At 38.9% G+C, this 22,463-nt stretch overlaps 1 protein-coding gene across 1 annotated transcript in view; it reads right to left on the bottom strand.

Annotated features, from left to right (window-relative positions):
• Positions 1-1,555: 1,555 nt before the first annotated feature.
• The window catches only part of GUCY2C (guanylate cyclase 2C), a 44,991-nt gene continuing 24,083 nt past the window's right edge, over positions 1,556-22,463 (bottom strand). The window contains exons 14-27 of the mRNA XM_030479498.1: positions 22,027-22,098; positions 20,986-21,090; positions 19,652-19,738; positions 16,185-16,317; positions 14,252-14,389; positions 10,538-10,626; positions 9,706-9,797; positions 7,926-8,084; positions 6,430-6,622; positions 5,899-6,073; positions 4,855-4,953; positions 3,981-4,075; positions 3,205-3,281; positions 1,556-2,176 (exon numbers count right to left, since the gene is read on the bottom strand). Coding sequence (XP_030335358.1) covers positions 2,002-2,176; positions 3,205-3,281; positions 3,981-4,075; positions 4,855-4,953; positions 5,899-6,073; positions 6,430-6,622; positions 7,926-8,084; positions 9,706-9,797; positions 10,538-10,626; positions 14,252-14,389; positions 16,185-16,317; positions 19,652-19,738; positions 20,986-21,090; positions 22,027-22,098 — 1,689 coding nt within the window. The 3' untranslated portion in view covers positions 1,556-2,001. The remainder of the gene's footprint in view (positions 2,177-3,204; positions 3,282-3,980; positions 4,076-4,854; positions 4,954-5,898; positions 6,074-6,429; positions 6,623-7,925; positions 8,085-9,705; positions 9,798-10,537; positions 10,627-14,251; positions 14,390-16,184; positions 16,318-19,651; positions 19,739-20,985; positions 21,091-22,026; positions 22,099-22,463) is intronic.

The following is a 22,463-nucleotide window of genomic DNA, read 5'->3' as shown; positions in this document are numbered from 1 at the left end:
AATAGTTTTAGTTTTAATATCATTTTTAGAATACTGGTCTTTTTTTTTTTTTTTCTATCTTCATCCCAATGAATATTTTCATTAGGATACAGACAGAAGATGGTATGGTATTATGACCCCACTTGGAGTAGTGTGTGCAGTTCTGGTGTTGTCAACATAAGAAGGACATGGAGCTGTTGGAGCAAGTCCAGAGGAGGGCAACGAGGATGACAAGGGGGCTGGAGCACCTCCCGTATGAAGACAGGCTGAGAAAGTTGGGGCTGTTCAGCCTGGAGAAGAGAAGGCTGCGTGGAGACCTCATAGCAGCCTTCCAATATCTGAGGGGAGCCTACAAGGATGCTGGAGAGCGACTCTTCATTAGGGACTGTAGCAATAGGACAAGGGGTAATGGATTCAAACTGAAACAGGGGAAGTTCAGGTTAGATATAAGGAAGAAGTTCTTTACTGTGAGGGTGTTGAGGCACTGGAACAGGTTGCCTAAAGAAGTGGTGAATGCTCCATCCCTGGCAGTGTTCAAGGCCAGGTTGGACATAGCCTTGGGCAACATGGTCTAGGGTGAGGCGTCCCTGCCCATGGCAGGGGGTTGGAATTTAAGGTCCTTTCCAGCCCAAACCAGCCTGTGATCCGAAGATTCTATGATTCGTGCCAGTCCAAGTTTAAGATTGATTACATATAATCTGAAAGCTGTGGCTGTTGGTTACATATTATCTGCTGTTTCTGTCTATACCATGTTCCGGGGTGAAGGAATTTACATTCATTAGACAAAAGTATAAACCCTACAGCACCTCATGATTTAATTTTTCCAGGAATCTTTGCACTTCTGTGTGTTTACACCTAGATTGTTCTTTTTGTGTGTGTGTTTTCCTACAAAGACAACTTGAGTTGACAAAGAAAAAAAAACACAGGCAACTGGCTTGCTCTTTTTAAAATATTTTAAGTTGTTTACTTGAACAAAGATGCTGTTCAAAACCATAAAAGAATGATTTTGCACCAAGTTTTATGGTTTGAATACTGACCAGTATTTGACAATGGTGAAAGAAGTAGCTCTGCTTTGAAAGTCACCAATGCACAAAAGGCCTTTGCAAAAGTTTCACTCACTAGTTGTATTTCTTCATGTGATTGCTGATTTTCTTTTACATGCCTCCCCTGTGTTTGGTTGCTTTTTAAAGCTGTTTATTAATATAAATGCTATGGTGTCAGTTAATGAGAAAGTCACTTCAGTAAAACCTGAGTTTTGCCTGGCTGTGAAACTTCATCCAAAAGTTGAATTGAAAGTTTCTGAGGTTTAATTTCAGATAAGTTGGGTTTCTTCGTTTCTGTTGCACTTCTGGCTTGGGGACAGAAGTAGAAATGGAGGAAAGATATGGTTTTGCAAGATTTCCATTCTTATTTTGCAGGCCCAAGAGATTCAGATAAGCTTTAGAAACCATACAGCTTCTGGAGTAATCTCTCAAGGTAAATAACAGAAGCGTTGTCTCTTGAACAAAGTCAACTTGATTAAACAAAACGTGAGACACAGGGGAAACCAACAGAAGCAGCAAAATGGCAACATATCCAGGATTTACATATTATATGTTTAATGTTATTTTCAAATATATTACAGCAAATCTTTCTTCAAATAAAAATTGCAAGTTAAATACAACATCTAAAAATCATAGCAAATTAAGGCTTTGCTCTGAATATTTTCAGAAGTGGATTATTGAACAGGCTATCCCATTTAAAAAACTAACCAAAACAAACTAAACCAAATATTTTCCAGACTCAAGTGCAGATATTTTCATTTACCTCAAATCAGGCTGCATGTGTCTTACTGAAGTCATCCAACAATTTTGACATTACAGTGAAGAGAGGTTTGATTACTGATAGCAAGTCAGCTGGTTGAAAGGATACTTGAAAAGATATTTTCTTTCTCCTCTAGCTGAGATTATAAGCCTCCAAGCCTTCATATGAAGTCCTCCAGAGAGTTGCTGCAGCTTTTTGAGTTATACTAGACATCCAGTTTTAAATATATGTGGCAGAATTCTCTGTGCTGACCAGTTGCAGGTATTCCAGGGTACCTGATCGGTAACTAGCTACCCGTGAAAGCTTTCGTGTCTTGGATCCTTCTTTTTCCCTTTTCTGAAGAATATTGGTTATCATCTCTGCCAGGTCATCTTGTAACCGCTGCTGGTTCTCCCTAAAAGCAACAGGATGGAAAAAAAAAATCAGTGATTTACATGTTTGTACTGTTCCCCAGTGTTTTTTAAACATCTCTATCCCATGTTTATCTTAATCACATTCACACGCTACTGATAATAAGTGTGCAGAGAACCATATTCAGGTTCTGGATTTGGGAATAGAATTCAGAATTTCCATGTGATTTTTCCAAATAGTATGGATCAGTGTCTCTGCACAGTGTCATTATTGACCTTAAAAAAAAACATGATTATTTGCATGAAAAGGAAGAATTAATTAGATTCACTCCCAATCAAAACAGACTGTAGCTCTCAACACCATTACTGGCACCAGTCCTTCCCCTATTCAACTTCAGGTGTCCTTCAGTAAGTAAATTGCCACCTTTTCATAAATTTTCTTCATAAATTTTCTGGAATACGCCACATATGACAATTTTAAGGGGCAATTTTATCAGTCACAGCCTATATAAGGAAGCAAAACCAAAACCATCACAGACCACAGTGATACAGCTCAATAGGTACTTTCAATAGTTGAATTTCAGAAGAATTAGCAATTTGATAATTCTGATCATATCAACAGATCATATTGCTTAAAAAAATAAAAAAAGTTCTGAGTTTACAAATGCAATGTACCATAGAAGTGGGGTTGACAATATTTCCTGCGCAGCCCAGAGACATGTACTTTCAATGTGTATTTTCTGCACTTACCGCGTCAGAACTTGTCCTGTAAATCTTATTTCCCTTCCAAGGAAATGAACCCGTTAAGTGCTTATATATATATCATAGAATCATAGAACAGTTAGGGTTGGAAAGGACCTTAAGATCATCTAGTTCCAACTTTCAGCACACACATAGTCCAATGTCATGAATATTTACGTATGTTTATATGCACATACACTGTTAAGCCTCTAACTACTGAAAGCAAGTTGAATGATATGAAAAAAACACAAGTGCCAGGGAGAAACAGTGAAGGCTAAAGTGCAAAAACTGGGAATTTCTCTTCCCTTTTCACAAATAAAGACCATCTTACACAGAAGGAGGTGTTGGAAGATTGTATTTCTTGTCCTCAGTACCCGTCAACCAATAGGTAATCTCTGTTCCTCTGCCCTAAATATGTATGACAAAGAAGAGAGAGCACAATTTCAGGATTAGAATGCAATTTCCCATTGTTAATTCACTTAAATAATACTGTATTGCATATTGATGTATTTGCCTTCGCTTGTTTTCAGTAACTGATGCTCACAGCAAAGGAATAAAAATCAGATGTGAGAAGAATAATAACGGGAGAGATGCAGCCGCACAGAGGTGAGTTGTGCTGCCTGCCACCAGCTCCCAAGTACAGAATCTGCCAAGTGTAATAGACTGAAATAAATGGATTGTTAGATAGACAGTCAGCTATCAGAGCATGAGGAAATCAACTATAAATTCAGCTTCCCTTCCATCAGATTAATTCACTCTGCAGTTTTCTGTTACAAATGATACGTTTCATTTATTCTCCGCATCTTATGTTGCTTTAATTTATGACTTAGGGAGTTCTTCATTGCCTCCATTGTCTTTATAGAAGTGTCTTCAACTGCTAGAGACTGTCATACCAACTGATCTGTAACCCTTGTTCCCCTGCTATTAATTAAGCTGCAGGGTACTCTCAGCTATGTAATACTTTTATACTACCCTTTTTCTCAGTGTTCATGCATGTACGTAGAATCATAGAATCATAGAATGGGTTGGAAAGGACCTTAAGATCATCTAGTTCCAAGCCCCCTGCCATGAGTTGGGACACCTCACACTAGACATGGTAAAGATTACCTTCAAGTACGTTTCTCCTCTCACTTCATACTGGAATGGGCAGTCTGTTCTTTTCAGGATGTTAATAGTGGAACCACTTACATGAATCCTTAAAGCTAAAAATTAAGCAGACAATGAACGCTCAACCTGGAAACATTCCACATAATCATATTAAGTATATATGAAAACTGCTGCTATAGCAGAAACTCCTTCAACTATTATAAACATAAATTCTGAGAGTCAAATTAAATGAGAATCAGTTACATTGCTGTACAAAAAATCTGACTCCGCTACATAGCATAATATTTAGGGAGGAATTGCTGGTACAGCTATTGATTGGAAATACAGGTGACCATGGTATCTGTAGTATTTAGATGCCAAACTTTAACAGAATAATTGTGAATTACCTAAATAGAGATAGTTGTGTGAAGACAGTTGGTAGAAGGAAGACAAACTGACTCTTGGCACAGTCCCTAATGGTGAAGTTGAAGACATAATCGCTTCAATTTAAAATATACGGTTTTCATATTTACACAGCAAAGCTGAAATACAATGCTAGTCGAACTAAAAATCTACACTTCATAGAGCAAAAATTAAATTCCAGATGCATAAGTATCATATCTTCTGGGGGAACTCAGACAGTGATCCAGCCTATGTACTCCCCATTACCAGCACTGAAACATGACCAAGGAACAATTCTTCATTGCTTAGTGAAGTGCCCACTATCACTTCAGACAGTGAAATAATTAGTAATCAAAATAAATAGGGCTTTTTCATCTTTAAAACTTCTGCAAGCTGATAATAAATAGTTTTCAGCTGAAAACAGACACTTCAGTCACAAACTAACCAACAGTCTTTGGTCCTGTTACACTGACAGCTAAAAGGAAATCCTTACGCAAACCCGTGGATTCCATCCGCGAAGCTGTGTTCACCGTATCTCCAAACAAACAGTAACGAGGCATTTTTATTCCAACCACCCCAGCTGCACATGGACCTAGCAATGGGATGCAAAGAATGAAAAATGGTGATCAAGAGACTGTTTGGAAGGTGTCTCACTGTTGCAGAGCAGTGCAGTGCCTCCTGGAGCTCTGCATTCCTCACCAATGGCAATACTCTGTACGTCACTTTCCAAAGGGCCTAGTGGTCTCCCCTTCTACCCCAAAGCAAGCCCAGCTCTGTTAGTCTTGCGTAATCCAACAAGAGCATAAAAAGGACACAGTTTCAGAGTGTTAATTGTATTTAAACACAATGTCTTTGCAGAAAAAAAGTACAGTTACTAGCTGTCAGGTTTGGAAGCAAGAGAAAAAAAGAATAAGCTTCATTATGGAGAGGTGCATAGTGGTGCCTCTAGCCATTTCCCAGTGCCTCAGTCACTTTCAGTGGTATGTTCCTCCCCTGGCAGTTGGTGTTCAGATGGTTGTTGAAACAATTGGAAATAAAAAGAATATTTCCCAAAGTACTTGGGATTGTTGAGCTATCTGCAGTTCCCCTTTGATGAAAAGTATTTATATGGATAAATTAAAACATTAATTCCCATGTAGGCTTGACAGAATTTTTGCTTCCAAAATGTAAAATACAGGCTTGCATTTTTTGGCTAGACAAGCATAGCTGGCCATGACTGATCTCCACTTTGGTCAGAGAGGAGTGATCTGTGAAGGCTTATTTGATACAATTGGCTTAATCATACCAGGAACAATGGTAGTTGCTCTTCCTAACTACTGACAAAACTATGAATGAATGAGTATGGGCTATCTCACTACAGGAGAGCAAATCAGTGGCTTATTTACTTCTGTTGCTCTTCCTCCAGGTACATTGTTTTCCACGTGATTCTTCATGAGGAGAACAATTGTGTATGTACTACCAGATCTTCTATGGATGTCTATTCTGTTCAAAACCAAGGCAACAACATTGTCATTGTTGATCTAGCACTATCGCGTACCAGAGTGAACTCCAATGCGAATCCAAACAGGCAGACCCGGCAGATGTCTCAGTTCAAAAGATCCCATGAAGCTGAGGATGTCCAGAGCCATCATGGAGATGTCTACTGCATGCCGGTTGCCATTCCTGTTTGGTAAACCACTCACCACCATGTAAGCATCACCAATGGTCTCCACCTGTGGTAACAAAATTAGAACTCACTACTTGCAGACATAGCAAATTACATATTTAGTTAAAAGCAGAAAGGTTGTATCAGATCTTCTTGTTCATGATTAAGCATTTCTTCCCTGGACAGCAGGATTGATTGATTAATTTAGGGTAGCTGACACCTTTTTGGTATATAAGTGTTTATAACTGTACCTGGATTCCAGTTAGTGAATCTACTACCACCTAGTATAGAAAAGTCAGTATAAGTAGGCACATTGCTTCTTTTGTCTTTGCTTAGAAGGGAGATTCCCAAATCCATCACATCACACACTTTGATTTGTGTGTCCTCTGATTGTTAAGTGAGCAAAAGGGCAGAGCTAATCACCTTGTAAACATCATGATGGTCAAGAATGTGGTCAAAGTTCTTGTAGATATCATTCAGCATATCTACCACCTCCATAGGGGTGCTGTATTTGCAGAGTGTGGTGAAGCCAACAATGTCACTGAAGTAGATAGTGACTTCTTCAAATAGCTCTGGCTCTACCAGGCCAGTTTCCTTCAAAGACTTTACTACTGGCCTGTGTAAATAGAAAAGGCAGGAAGACAGATGAGTAGTGTTTAATATTAAAGATATTTTTTCATGCAACCCAACCACATCATTGTTTTCTATGTAGGAAACATCAAATAGTTTGCTGAAAACTGCCACTGTAATTGTATTTAAGATGCCCATAATGCCTTTCAGCCAAATTATGGGACCTCAAAGCACTTAATAATGTTAATTAATGTGTTACAGCCTTACAAAATCCAAGTGTATTAATAGCCATAAGGAAACTGAGGCACAGGCAACTGAGCTTCTTAGGTAAGGTCAGGAATAGGGATATTGAGCCAAATTTAAAACTTCTGACATGTAGATCTACATTCTACCAACACAATAAGTAAGAACAGACATATTTTTCTGTTTTCCCAGTACAGAAGTAATTTCATCCTAATAATTACATCACCTCATCCTGATTTTAGATATGATACCATAATAATTTTATGGAACAAAAATTCAATTCCATGATAGTCAATATCTATTCAGAGGGACCTTCATTTTCTTCCATTTCTAAATCCAGGAAAATATCTATTCCTAGTGGAGATATTAGAAGAGAAAACTGCAGGAGTCCCAGAAAATTATAGATGTTGCAGAATGCTGTGTTCCATCTACAATAAGACAATAATAGAGTGGTAGAAACAAAAAGAGTAGAAGGAAACATGAATTTCTTGTCACGTGGTCTACACAGCCAGATCATTTGCCCCAAAACTGGATTGAACTGCCACTTTTTTTAAAAAGATTAGTCATAAAATGAATACCCTGACTACTTAAATACCCTTGAAAATAGTAATGACATGCCAGGATAGTTTTGCTATTATAATATCAATAATAATTGTCCTATATCATACTCTGAAGCATCCATCTAGCCCAGTATGGTCCAGTATGGCCTAGCCCACCTCAGCCCTTCTGTTGCATTGCTAAACCCAAGCCTGAAGCTGGACTGCACTTCTGCTCTCCAGCTGGAGACACTCTTTCTACCTAGCAAGGTGCCGGAGCAGAACAGAGCTCTGTGTGTTCCTAGAAAGGCAGTGAAAAAGAGGTTTGTGCTGGAAAGAGGGATCCTGTGCATGAAGAGAGGTTGGGGAAGAGAATTGGTCCCAGTTTCATCTTGGCATGAAACTCCACTATACAGTGGAGACTTCAAGGACAGCTTCTTCTTTTCTCCCTAGCAGGATGAGGTAAGAGGGGAATGAAATGGAAGATTAATACTAATCCAACTCTCACTCTCCAAGAATCAGGTGATATATGCAAGTAAAATGACAGTCAAAATCCTTCTGGCCAGTTACCTTGGAAGTAACATGAAGTTAAGCCTGTCTGCTCTGTCTCGCTCTGCTTTATATAGCTCTGTCCTTTCCTCCACCAGGTGCTCCAAGTTCCGGGAATACAGCTGTAGACGCCGGATCAGGGTATCCATATAGCTTTCATTGGTCTGGCCATGGTAGTTACTGAGAAGAAATACACAGGAGCCAAAAAGAAAGGTTGATAGAAGCACATTGTTGAGCGAGGCAAAAAAGAGGCCAAAAAGGAGCAATGGAAAAAAACTTCTCCAGTGTTTTACTTCCATGTAGTTAGAATGCAGAGTGCCTCGAGTGCATCATTCTTTTTCTTGCTTGGAGGACGTATATATATGAATCAAAAGTCTGTGATCCATGTTTCTCAGTTGGAGCTGGTAATTCTTAAAGCGCTCTTAAATCACCTAGCTTTGCTAATATTGTCAACTCCAGGTTACCTTGGGTACTCTGTGAATATTCATTTGTAAAAAGTAACTGACAGCTCGAATGCTGAGAGGAAGCTAAAGATAGTAGATAGTAAATTGCATGAAGCATTTAGATGGGGACTTCAGCCAGAAGAATTAACACAATTTGGTGCTGCCTGTGTGGAAGAGCAAGCAATTCAATGGAACTATTAGCAGCTCCTGGGCTAGTTTTACTTACAAGATCCTGCAGACTCCAGCCTACTAACTCCTGGAAGCAGAAGTATGGTAACATGAGTTACTCATAACCCCTGTTTGGGCAGCCTGCACTTGCCAAAGCAGCCTGAAAGTAGCTGAGGCCAGGCTCACTGGAAAAGTCAGATTAGCATTGTACCAAATTGGACTTTAAAGCCACTCTTATTTCAAACAAATCTTTATGTCAGGGACGCACCATCTTAGACTCCCCATGGGGAGAATGAGACATTGCATGTGGCAAGAGGCAACCTCTTTGCTTTTGTAGGATGGGGGCTTAGGAGCTGAACCAGGAGGTCGTTCTATTCATCTGTGGTAAGATTATTCAACTGATACATTCAGTTATGCATAGTGCAGTTGTCCTTCTGCCCATGTAAAGTGTGAAATGATACAAGTACTGTTGGGGTTTGTTGATGAGGAGAGCTTGAAAAACTGGAAAGCAATTTCTGCAGAGAAGTGATTAAAAGCTCACTGTTTGGGCATCAAAATAATTAATTCAGCCCAAACTCTGTAGGAACAATGCAGCATTAGCCAGGAGAAAGGCCTGCGTAACCCCACAGGGTTTGTCCAGCTATGGCCCTTACTATGCCACAACTTTATACCAATAAAACCCTGTAATTAATACTTCTGGTGAGTTACAACCCAGCACTTCTAGTCAGCTTAATTTGGGACCATCCAAACTCATGTATGGCACAACCCAGCTCATCCAAACTTTCTAATCATCCTCCAAACATTTATGTGCTTTTATTTCCTGAAACCTAGACAACGTGAGTCAGTATCCAGCTCTTGACTAGAGACAGGGGGTGAATTATTTGGTTTAAAATGGTTTAAATCTCTAATTATCCAGCTTGCTACTTTCACAATGTAACAATTTGAGGTATGGTGATCGTCTTACCCTCACTCAGCTAATACATGCATAGATGCTCATGTACACACATGTACGTATACATATGCACGTGCTCACCTACATTAATGCCCAGAAATAAAAGAGGATCTAAATGAAGATACTCAGGTTTTCCACTGAATCGTAATCACATCAGCTTACACACTTGAAAATATGAGCTTTCTAACCCTTAGGAGGAGTTTGGAGCATCTTAAAAAACAGAGTTCCTGCTGCTCACCTGAATATTTTAGCCAAAGTATTCTCAATTTTCTTAAAGTCTGGCCTTTTCTCTGGATCTTCCTCCCAGCAGCTCTTCACTAGTGTATACACCTTCAAACAAAAATTTAAGGAAAGTCCACCTGAGTAATGGATATAGATGGTTAATGGTGCTAAACAGCAATAGTTCATTAAGGAATTTCTGGTTACTCTTGACCGGCAACATATTAAAATGTGTGACTAACTGTTTTGAATCAATGGTTAGGACACTCATTGCAGGCATCTTAAACTTAACTCTGTGATGACTAGTGACATGATCTTAACTTGAATTTGAGTTTGCAATACATCAACAAAAGGCAAGTAAATGGATCCAGTCTTGCAGCTAGTGCCAGATACAGTTATTGACATGGAGGTAAATGATGTGGTAATTATATTTCCAATATCCTGAATCTGGGATTTTTCTGAAACAGATGATTCAGCCAAAAAGAATGAGGTTCATTGCTGAATATGTTGATGTCTACCATGCAAACATTTTCACCCAAGCAAGAAGCCTTAGAGGCTACATAATCAGTTGAGAGAGGTATATTTGAGGTGTGATTCATCCCATCTTAAAGATATCTAAAATAGGTCAGCAGAGTGGCACTATATAAGCATCCATTTCTTTCCAGTGAAATAATTTTCATGAGTTATATTTCATTCCACTGGTTACAACTATAGAATACCATTTTTCCCATGAGGTTAGGGCATTTGACATAAAATGTGCAAAGCTTTCACCGTCCCATGATCATGAGCTCTAGTTTGGCCATGATTTCTGCCCTTCACCCAGAAAATGCCTTAGTTAATTACTAGCTTACTTCCATCTGTCTTTCTCCCACTGTTTCCAATAACAGGTCTGGTCGGAAAGGCTTCACTCCTTTGCCACTCTCCACTCTGTAAAGTTTCTCTAACACAGGAAAAAGATGCAAACTTTTAAACAAAAAAATGTAAGAAGGACATTCCTTGTGGATAGCGTCCTATAGTGTTACAAGTCACTGCATAAGTAGAAGCCTTAAAGACAGTTCCCACATTTTGATGTGAATTTCAGCTTTGGAGCTTTTCTAAATATATGGCACAAGATCAAATCAGGCTGGCTTGAAGGCCCCTGAAAGCAAAATGAATAGGAACATACATGAGTATTTATTGGTCACGGTAGACATGGTTATGGCATCTTCCCAAATGAACGTTAGGCATTATTAGTGTGCCTCTCAGCATGAAGTATAGCTATAGTAAAAAACAATGTGAAAAGCCCATTGTGACTTGATCAAAAGTGCAGAGACATACAACTCTCAGAGCAGACCAAATCATCCTACAGATGCTCTGCTTCCGTGAAATTAGGCTATTAATGTATATGGTTTAAAAACATTGCATTTGTTAGCTCATTTGTACTTTTATTCATGAAATCTGTTCTATGAAACTTATTTGGATTCTGAACATGTCAGAATGCAGGCTGCATTTGCACAACTCGATTTAGGCACAGTGAGAGCTAAAGCAAAAATCTCTCTTTGTCCTCTCCTCCAGACCTCAACAGTTCCAGAGGGAGTTAGTCAAAAAAGAGAAGCAACTTTTTGCCTCTGGGGGAGAGAAAGAGAAACTGAAAGAGATCCTTGAACAAGCATGAAACACATCTATTAATAATGTCTGATTATATTTGGGAGTCAATTTTACTGAAGGAAGCATACAGTGAGTTGGGGAAGGTTTGTAACCGTGATGGTACGTGCAAGTCTAGAGCAAGTAGGGATGCCTAAGCATGTCCAATGTGCATGATCACTTTAAAAGATTCAGTAGTTTTCAGTTATGTGGGACAGAAATTACAGACTAGAAAATGAGCATGAGACTTGAGTCTCACAAATGCTGTGGAGTGGAGAGAATGCTAAGAAGTCTTCTGCGGGCTGAGATCGGAGAATCTGTGTAAACCTCATGCATGCAAGAGGAATGTGTTGGATTTCCATGTTGCACACACACCTGACAGCAGAAGTAACAGCAGCTATTAGCAACACTGCAATTAGCCAGTGGCAGAAAGTAGTGGAACAAGAAGGTAGCTTGAATTGGGCATTGGTATGTGACAAGATTTCAGACTTGAGCAGTGAATGAAGTGTTTCTGCAGAAGAGTGGGGCAACCAGCTGGCCTAACAGCTGTCTTGCAGAGAAGTCAGGAAGAGGACTATGACCTAGTTACTTCTATACACTAGAAATCCAGTTCTGTATGCCCATCTTCTTAGTGGGACTTCTTTTCTCTCATTAATAGCAATACTATTGTATGTTAAGTTGAGGGATACATGTTTGCAAGTTGAGAAAATTGTCTCACTGAATACCTGGAAGTTGAGTTTCATTTTCCTAAGTTGGTGTATGGAAGCTAGGTACAGGGCTTTTAAAACAACTCTTTTAAAATCCAAACACACTCCTTGCTTCAGCCAATGAAGCCCTGGAGAAGTAGCTATATCAGTTCTCCTGGAATATCAGTATCATGTCTTCTAACCTGCAGAGATTGAGTTCTGATAGCCTAGTCATTGAGACACTTTCTGCAAGATACTTAAAAACCAAATTAATCTAACATGCAACATGGGCATTTCTTTGCCCATTACCATTTATTCTAATTTGGTATTCTTTTCTCTCTTTTTATCTTAGATATTTGTAAATTAATGGTCATGCCAAGTTTGAGCTACTGTCTTCCAAAGTTAGATGATTCCACAAAAAAATTCAAAGGTGTTAGAATACGTATGGTCCACCCGCTTGCTGTCTTATCTTGGCTAATGAACGGATCCAGACATTTAAATGAGGAGGCACTTCAGCAATATATAATAACACTCATTCCTTTCTGTTACATGAATTTTTATGAACTGCTGAAAATAGGCTGAACACATTTACTCAAATTGCATAATCAAAAATTAAGAATAATACTAGAAACCATTAGATCAGCAATATGTATCTTATATAATGCTTTTAAGGAAAAAATTTTGGGGAGAAAACAAGATCTCCTCACTGAATGAAGAATTTGATATTTCAACTGAAGTTTACAAAGCAGATTTTTTTTAGCTGAATTCAGATTTACTAACCAGGCTTTGGGCCCAGTAGGTTTATTGCTGTCTTACTAAACACACTGATAATCTGTGACCACCTCCAGCAAAGAACCTAGAGGCGCTGAAAATTCTTTCAGTTGGATGAATTAACCTAATGCTATTTGAAATGGATAGTCTTTCTAAAATGACAAAATGCAGTGTTAAGGAAAAGGTCAAAGTTAAAACAAGGAATCAGATTGTGACTGTGACATCCAGGGTCAAACACAGAGCAGTGAGGATGCCGCCACATCTCAGAAGAGCCCAGAAACACTGTGTTGGAGACAAATTTAATAACCATTAACATAACACAGAAAGACTGTAACTGCTCAACAAAGAGTTAAAAGAATGTAGTTTGTTATGAATTTACTTTGCAAGTCAAAATGAGCAAGGAAGAACATTGCTCTTTCCTTTCTCCATCTATTTTGGTGATATTTGGTAAAGTCCTTGCATTCACAAGGATTGTACCTGCCTCTTCCCAAGAAAAAGGAACATTTTTTCTACTTTATCTTAAGCATGGAGTCCTGAAGAGTTGACATGAAGGGGAACAGGCATTTCTAATCTCTTTTAGGTCTACATTTCTATTAAAGAGTTGGTGATGTGAAATACTGTGTTTCCCCAAATATGAACATAAATTTGTGATAATGTAGGATGATGAATGTGCCTCAGAAGTTATTCCTAAATATAATTCAGGAAAAGAGCTATTAGGCTGTCCAGCTGCTGCTCTAGATGTTTTAACAAACGTGAGGCGGATCTATCAGAATGACTCAGAGGTAAAGGAAATGTCTAAACTTGTTGTTGGTAACTGTCACCAGGAAAATCTCAAACCCACACATGCTTTTATGTCAGTTCTAGTATATCTAGTTCTGGATTCTGGGAACTGGGATTGACGGGGCTATTAACCACTCAAAAACTTCGTCATAAAATTCACAAAATGGAGCTTAATGGATGCACTACAGGAGGGGATGCTTTTTCTGACAGAAGTTAAATGACTGAAGTTAATTTTTTCACGCTTGAATGGAGTCTGAATTGCCAGTTTTTAAATACCAACTGTTCTTGTGTCATGCTGCTGATTTTTTGCTGTTCTGTGTTGACATTGCTGATTTACAATGCCTAATATGAGTGAATTATTATATGTTGTGCACAACTCACAACAGAAAAACCTTTGTGGCCTTTAAATGTTAGAGGAAGTCTGGACAGCATTCTATAATGTTAACTTTTGTAATGCTGTAGCCAAGGTGAGAAGGGAGGAGAAAGGGCAAGAAAACCCAATGCGAACTTGCTTTACAGGAAGAATAAGGACACTTGCCCCCACAGTGAGATCCTTCAAACAAGCTCTTCATTCATCACGTAGTGAAAGAAGCAGTGGTTCAAGCAGCTATCAGAAACAGTACTTTTCACAAAACATTTAGAATGGGCCAGTTACAGCTACATCACCCCGGAAAGCTGGTATGAAGGAGAAATTTCTGGATTTACCTTTGTTGTCCCAGCAGTGCCTGGTGTAGAAGGTCTCCCTGCGTAGAATAATTTCTTGGGCGATGATCCCATAGCTATATACGTCACCCTTCTGAGATACATCAGCATGACGAAGGTGCTCAGGAGCTGTCCACAGGTCTGAAGATCCCGATGATAATGGGGGCCGAGGTAAAGAGGGAAGGGAGAGAAGTAATTGAAAAAGAGTGATCCTTCTCAGAGCATCCATTTCCTGTAGAGGTATTTCTTTTAGTCTTTCCAGATCAGTCCCAGAGCCCACTGGTAGAGTTTATTTCCTACTTCAGCATTTCTCTTGAGAAGCTGACATCATGCAGGTTAGACAAACCTTGATTGTGGTAATTTTCAGTTGTCTGGGACTGTCTACTATTTTCCATTGTAGATGCAGACCCTCACACCTCCAGAAAAGTTATGGCTGTTGGCAATAAACTTGCTTTTCTTAGCTACCTTTCATGGGCTACTTAGAAATAGCTTATGCATCTGTATAAGACAAAGGAATGCCAGTGCTATAAAAAAAAATTAAAAGCTGAGCCATAAATTGTTGAGCTAGATGCATGGAGTTTGTTATACAAGATGTCAGATGAGAAGACTAATATTTCCTAGCGGCCTTGATAATATGAATCTATTGAAATAATTCTCAAGTGCTTTTGAGCCTGACATAATATTTCCTCCTCATAACCACTTTCTTTCTACAGAAATTATTAATCTGTATTTCTAGTGCAACAACCACCATTATACCTCAAAACCTGAATGCTGCCATGGTATGACAGTTTGTTATGACATGCTGGTGATGTAACAGTGACCTGAACATAGTGACACTGAATACAGTGTTATATCAGGCTGCAACATCCAGCCACAATGAATCTCTTGTGAAACATTAATTCTTCTTCAAGGAAAGAAATCTAGTAGTCCAAAAGTTTGAGGCTGCTTATGAGAAATGAAAGAAGATAAATACATTACAATGTAATAATAATAATATAAATTTAAATATGAAAATTGTAAAATAAAGAATTAATAGAGCACTTACATTCACTGCACTTTTCTTACTCCTTTTTATGTTCTCATTGCTACTCCTGAGCATGTTTGTGTCTGAATGTAAAAATTCCTCTCAACCTAGTTGCAACCACAGTTTCTTCTCCGGTCATATACAGCAGTTATGGCATAATGCTGTGCTCATTATACCCGAAGCTCTATTATACAGACTGAGATTACATAATTTCAGATGAGCTCATCTTTCCACTCAAGATCAAGTAAGAAGGAAAAGATGAGTAGGAAGGAGTGCTCTATTTTACAGAAATGTCCTATGCATATGAGATTAATAGAAAATGCAAAGAAAAGTTGTTAAAATTACTCCATTCTGATCAAGCACATATTGCTAGATTCCAACTGAAAGAATGAAAAACATTAAGGTTATTACTGCATACCATTACAGATTTTTTTAAGGATGATCAGTCATGAGTGTTAATGTTTAAATGAAATTACAGAGCACTGTGATAGCATGTATCTGATCAATGACAAGATCATCTGGTACTTAACTGCTTTTTTTTTTTTTCACACCAGTTCAGCATTACTGCTGAAGAGAGCTGTTTGCATGAAGGCCTTCAGTGGTGAAAATATTTCTTGCATCTCAGCCACATGTGAATTCTCTGTTTTCTAAACTATAAGTTGAAAATTAATCTTTCCTTTCCTTCTCACCTGCACTGACTAATTTCTTTCTCTACCTGGTAATAATTCTCTCGTGTTATTTAAGACAGTGTTTTCAGATATCATTTGTATGATGGCTGCTACAAGAAACAAAATCATATTGTGTATTTTTTACTGTGTACAAGATGTAATTAGACCCTACTGGACTTCTAATATAAGAAAATTCCATTGGGTTGGAAACCATGAAAGAGAGTCTAATTGGGTACTTTTTTACCTTTTCTTGGAGGCAGAATTGAATTACAGCCAAAATCAGTGATCTTCACTACCATGCGATTGTCTACTACACAGTTTGTGGATTTGAGTCGACCATGGACTTCAGTTTTGCTTGAGTGCAGGTAAGACATCCCCTGTGGTTGATAATAAAAGAGGAAGAAAGAAAGACTACATGTGAGACATTCAGCTGTTAGCAGACTCAACAAGAATGTGAAGTATTAGTGTAATGTCTGTCTAAGCAATTAAATGGCCTTCAACAACAATGGATATACATAAATCACAATTCCCCATCATGGAGGGAAACAAATATTATTTTACAGAGGAGACTTAGAAGGATAATGTCATGGAAGACAATCCTTCCTCTTAATTATCAAAAGCCTGACATAGCATCTTGGGGTTTGATAAGATTAGAGCACAAATAAGCAATCAGGAAAAATTATTTCCTCCCACAGAATTTTTTCAATAAATGCTTTTTTGGTAAATTTAGTACAGGTTTGTTGGAATGTCACACACACAAAAAAAAGTGCTTCCAACTCCATGTTCATCCACTGAAAACCATAGGTGTGAGAGGAATTGCACTTTATGTCTGCATCATCTTTGAAGATTACCATACACCAGAGATTTAATTCAGAAACATTGCAGCAGATCCTCTTCTGCAAAGCAGAGGGCTGAAGAGAGGTCAATGCAGAGCATTAGATGATGCACTAAGGCTTGTAAAAGGCAGGAGATCAGATTAGACAATCACAGTCAGAATCTTCTGACCTGACTGATTATGGTTTTCTCTATACTAGCCAATACATATCAGCTATCCATGAGCTAAACTCTGAAGTGGGCATCATAAGGATTGGCCAATGCAGTTCCAGCTATATTTCCTGAGATTCAGACTCTTGACTTACAACATACACAGGTGTACGAAGGCATGCAGTTTGCTCATTTTTACTCATCACCTCTGAATTTATTTCATTTAGTCTAAGACACTCAAATATGGTGTAATACATGAGAAGGGGCCAGTACTGAGGCACAGCAGGAAAGGAACATTAGCAAGTGGGTGTAAACTGAAGAAGGGAGTAGGTATGCTAATTTGCACCCTCTTGCTATTATTTATTCTGTTTCATCTCTCTCTTCTTAACTACTTAAGTTCCCACCTACCTAAAGGCTACTGCTGGTTGTTTTTCTTCCTATAGTCCTCTCTCCTGTAGCTCAGTATATGAAGCAGAAACGATACTCTGTGGAAGCCAGAACAGGCATGCCATATCTGTTTAGTTTCTTCCCTGAATGGTCTTCCACTTTGACTCCTACATTTTTTAGCTCATCCTCTTATATGATAACTTTCAGATACCTTTTAATCAGGAATACATAGCTCATGTGGTCATACAGTATACAGTGGTATATAGTATACACTGTACGACATGCTGGGTTTCTCTCCAAAGACTGGATACTTGTAATTGGGAACAGATCAGCAAATACTGCAAGAGATCACTGAGATATCAGCTGAGGTTTGGGCACAGTAGATGCATGTCTCAGGCACAAGCAGCCTGCAAGAGATGCAATCTTTGGGGAATGCTGTTGGACTAGTTATCCTGGACCTATCTAAAACATGCCAAAATTTAGAGAGTCTGTGTACATGGTATATCCAAGGAACATATTTCTTGATTAAGCAGCTTTTATCATGCAGCCCTGATGACACTATGCAGGATGTTTTGCCTGCTTAGGTCTTATTTCCTCCAGCTGTGCCTTCTTCCAGCTCCTGCTTTCATCAGCCAGGAAATACACTGATTGCTACAGCAGAATTCCCAATCAGTTTCAGCATCAAATGGCAGGCAAAGATGATTTTGATTTCCTTATACCAGGGCTTTCTTGTTAACAGTTTCTGGAGGCAGAAGTCTTAAATCTGTGCCTGATAAAATTTTCCTCTTCCCTTCCAACTATCCTGCACACCTGAAAACACAGAGTTTATGAAGAATCAATATTATTAACAATGTGATCTTCAAAATCTATAATGACTTTCAATGTGGTACTTCTAAATCCTTGAGACATTCTTGTAGCCTCTGCTCTGAAGCTTTAGTTCTGACTGAGAACCCTTTTCCTGACACAATGCAAAAATATTACAATCTCTTGCACAATATCCTGCAGAGTCCCTTATTTAATAGTGTCACAACAACAGTGTATGCACTAATAACTGCAAGACTCAATTTATGCAATTCATCCTTAGCAGACCTTTCATCAGAGCTCTTTGGTCACATGTAGCTAAATCCATGTAGCTACAGGTGGTGCCATCAGACCTAGAGAGAGCAAAGATAGCAAAAATAAGGGGAAAAATGGAAATGGAGAAGATTTAGGGCTTTCGCTTTGTCTAACCCACTTACCAAGGAATAGAAACATCTGAAGGTGAACTGCAAAGGGTTAAAAAATACCCTGTTTTTTGATATGCTTTAAAGAGGAAGGGAAACTCCACCACTGCTATTTAAAATTAAACTTAATGCTGAACATTAACTGAACTTCAAAGTCATTAACAAGGCCAACAAACTGTGACAATTTGGATTAAGGAGGCTTTAATAAAGAGCAAGATTTTCAGTATCTCTTTAGAACAGACACAGTGGAGTCATTCAATGTGGAGACCAAATCTGAACTGATGCATGTAGGGAAATGACAGGACCGTCCAACTGCAAACCAGCAATAGGAAGAGAAGAGCAGTTGAACGCTAGCAGAAAAGCAGAGGTAACTCTCCACATTCCCCGCAGAGGTATAATTAATTATTATACCTGTGAATTATGAAGGATCCTTACCTACCAGCTAAACAGATGCAAGTCTCTAATGTAGAATAGAATTTCTTTTACTGAGCGTATTGGTTCTTGCTACTGCAAGAACTTAAAATGCAAAGATATGCTGAAAGCTACTGAAAAACAGTCTTGGTTTCTGTATAAGATTAATTTCTTCCCTCTTAAACTTCCCGAAATTGATAGCTCTAGTGAGAAACTGGAGTTTCTCACTCTAGTGAGTGAGAAAATCAGGATATAAAACAAAGTTTGTTTAGAAAAGGTTGATCCCATTTCTGGATACAAATCAGAATAATTCCATCATTTGAAAAACAAGTGGTTTCCTCTGTATGCCTTCCCTGAGGTCAGAGAGCACTGTGTTTTGCAGGTCTTGTGACTGCAAAAGCCCTACAAATCAGAGGCACTGATAAACAGGTTGTAACCCTCTGATCTTTGGGTCACATTTATTTGGAACATACTTTATTTGATTATTTATAAATAGCGCAAAGACAGCTCTAGCCCCTTGTTCCCCCAGTTTGAGAGCCACTGGCTCCTTCTGCCTCATATACCTGTTCCCAGAGCAAGGAAGAGTGCAATGGCATACAGCTCTAGCAAGGAAAGGAGAAGACCTTGAGCACTGCCCTTCTCCAGAGGATCAGTTTTGCCAGACAGGACAGGTTGATTAACATTGCACTGTCAGCAGCCCGCTTACCTTGGCAATATCATACATGACAGAGATTTTAAATTCCCAGTCCATGAACGTGCCATCAGGGTAAGAGATTTTATCATTTAAAACATCCTGTCAAGAGAAGAAAAGAATGGTTCTAATCTGCATCAGGGAAAAAGCACAAGATGAGATATGAGTACCTAAATCGCACAGCCTTTCAACCAGTGACTGAAAGAGATAGTCCTTCATTTTTTATAGGGAGTACATGCACTACAGCAGGAGATGACTCAAAACAGAGGATATTAAATATATTTTAGACTTACACAAAGCTAGAAAAGTGGGGAATCCAGAAAAGAGGGTTTTGTATAACTAAAGGTAAATTGTGAATTTGCTTGTAAACCCGAGTCTTTAATAAGGTAAAATAGCTGAGACAGAAATGGGCAAGGTATGCAAGAGGAAGGCAGAGGAATTTCTGTGTTTTGTGCTCACAGCCCATTTCCTATCAACTTACTCATGGCCTTCTGAGTTCAAAGTAGATTGTTTCTTTATCTTAAAGTGCCAGTTATTTACAGCTCTCCCAGCCACTATGGTTCCCGTTGCTAAAAGTAAACCTCCATGAGTATGCCAGTTTACAAGAAAAGAACTAGAGAGAGAGCTGTTATTTTGCTGCTTTGCCGTGAGTTTGTTCCAGAGACCACTGCTACCGATGAGAGTCTCTGTATGAACTCAGAAGTAGAAGCAACGTGTGCCTGCAGAAGAGCTAGTGCCACCATTACTTAATAATTAGCACTGAAATAATATTGGTAGTAATAAACCATAAGTCTTTCCATAACTTTTGCCAGTCATGAACTTACCGTTTCTTTTTACAAACAAAAATTAAGGGTTGTTGTCCCTTATGCACAGGATTTGCCATATTCCAGCCTCAAAGTCTTTGTCCTTTATTACTATGGAATATATTCTTTTCTCTATCCTTTCACACCCTGAGGCCACTGTGGGGTCCACAAGGGCATCATCAGAGACAATGGCTACAGCTTGGAAATAAAGCAAAGGTAATATCCTAAATGCTCCCATAAGGGAACACAATACAAATACTGGCTGTGGCTGTTGTTTGGGAAGAGCTCTGCCTGCACTTTTTCTTGTTTGCACCTCACTTCATCCTTTGGCTGCTGAGAACCATCAAACTGATGGCACCAGGAGCAGCACCTGAGGAAGGCTGGAGAGAACTGAGCAAGGGAGAGGAAACTCGGAGTCAGAAACCTGCCACCATTTGCTCAGTCCATGGCTGCTGCATGAGGGCCAGAGACATGGAGATGGGGATTTTCTTCCTTACTTGAAATTTGATAATTTTGGGGTGGAAGGAGACCTGCAAAATCCTTTACCCGCAGAGAACCTCTTTCGCAGTATTCAATCACCCCAAAGATCATGGCGTCTATCTTCACTGTGCCATAGAACTTCGTCAGGTTGTAATAATCGATCTGTAGGAGCTAGAGCAAAACCAATGCATCTATTTTTAATAGCAATCACTGTTAGTACAGAAACACAGGTCAATGATACTTGTGTCACATGGCTTTTTATCACAGGCCTGATAAGGTGTATGAGTTTCCTTTAAACTAGCGTATACTAAGGCACTGAGTGAACTGCTTGAAGACACCTGTCATTCCAGAGCCTTCTGGATTAGGGAGATAAGAGTGGCTGTTGTTGGATACTGCAAGTTAATTCCAGAGCCCACTATTCTCTCCATTATTGCCTCCCTACTCAAACCTCCCAGTTGACCAGAATAGCCGTTATGAGTGACAGAATGTTGTGAATCAGTCAGTAAATGAGCAAGTAATAAAAATTTAATGACACTGGATTTGTATTATGCACTTTGTCCATTTATGTAGACAACTGTATTTTACTTTGAGGTATTTTTAGAGCTTATTGAATCCAAAGTATAGCTGTGTTGTGTAAAAAGGAAAGACATTCAAAAAAGATCCAGTAATGCAGCCAAATTCATGTCTCATGTTGGAAGAGGCTGTATGCACAAGTTAGCAGAGTTACTTGTATTTAAAGAGCTGCACTTGGCATTCAATAATAAGATTTAACTACAGCATTCCACTACTAATCAGCATGATAGGAGCAAAAAGAGTGCATTAACTTTTATCAGCTATAAAAATGTATTTAGCAAGGCCATATGACAGAGCATGAATTACTTCATTCATCTTCAGCTTCACAGGCATATAATTCAGACTCTGAACTGGTGATGAGATCACACACACAAAGAGAAAGTTCATCGAGCAATATCCTTTGAGGAACTCATTACCCATCCACCTCACAAACATGCACAAGCATATGGCTGTTGCAGTTGACAGCAGAGAGCAATGACTTCAGTCATAGGCTCCATCCCACCCTGCAGTGTCCAGTCGCTATGTGCAAGTTACCTTGTTCAGTTCTACTTTTTGCTTCTCTGAGAAATTACCATCACTGTTTTTGAGATCCTTTAAGATCACCACCTGAAGAAAAAATACCAGTGGAAAAAAACCCAAACATAGGTTTAGTACAACAGCAATTCATCCTTCTTTTCCAGTAAATGTCCATACAGAGAAATATTACAGAAACACCTGCCTACTGCTTTGCTGTTGGAGTTTTGGTTAATCAGCTAACAAGTAACTGAGTTATATTTCCTTCAAGAGATTTACCAGGCAGATAGGAACTATTTAGAACTGTCACTGATGCAGATTTTATCTTAATATGAATATACCTCATTTAGGCTGATAGCTTCACTGAATGTGCAAGAATTGCCATGTAAATAGCCTGTCTTCCATTAATCTGTTAATCTCCTCAGTAACAAAATGCACCAGATTTCTGGTCCTTCTGC

The sequence above is a fragment of the Strigops habroptila genome, chromosome 3 (genome assembly GCF_004027225.2).
Source record: "Strigops habroptila isolate Jane chromosome 3, bStrHab1.2.pri, whole genome shotgun sequence".
Classification (NCBI taxonomy): Eukaryota; Metazoa; Chordata; class Aves; order Psittaciformes; family Psittacidae; genus Strigops; species Strigops habroptila.
This window is presented reverse-complemented; position numbering and strand designations above follow the sequence as displayed.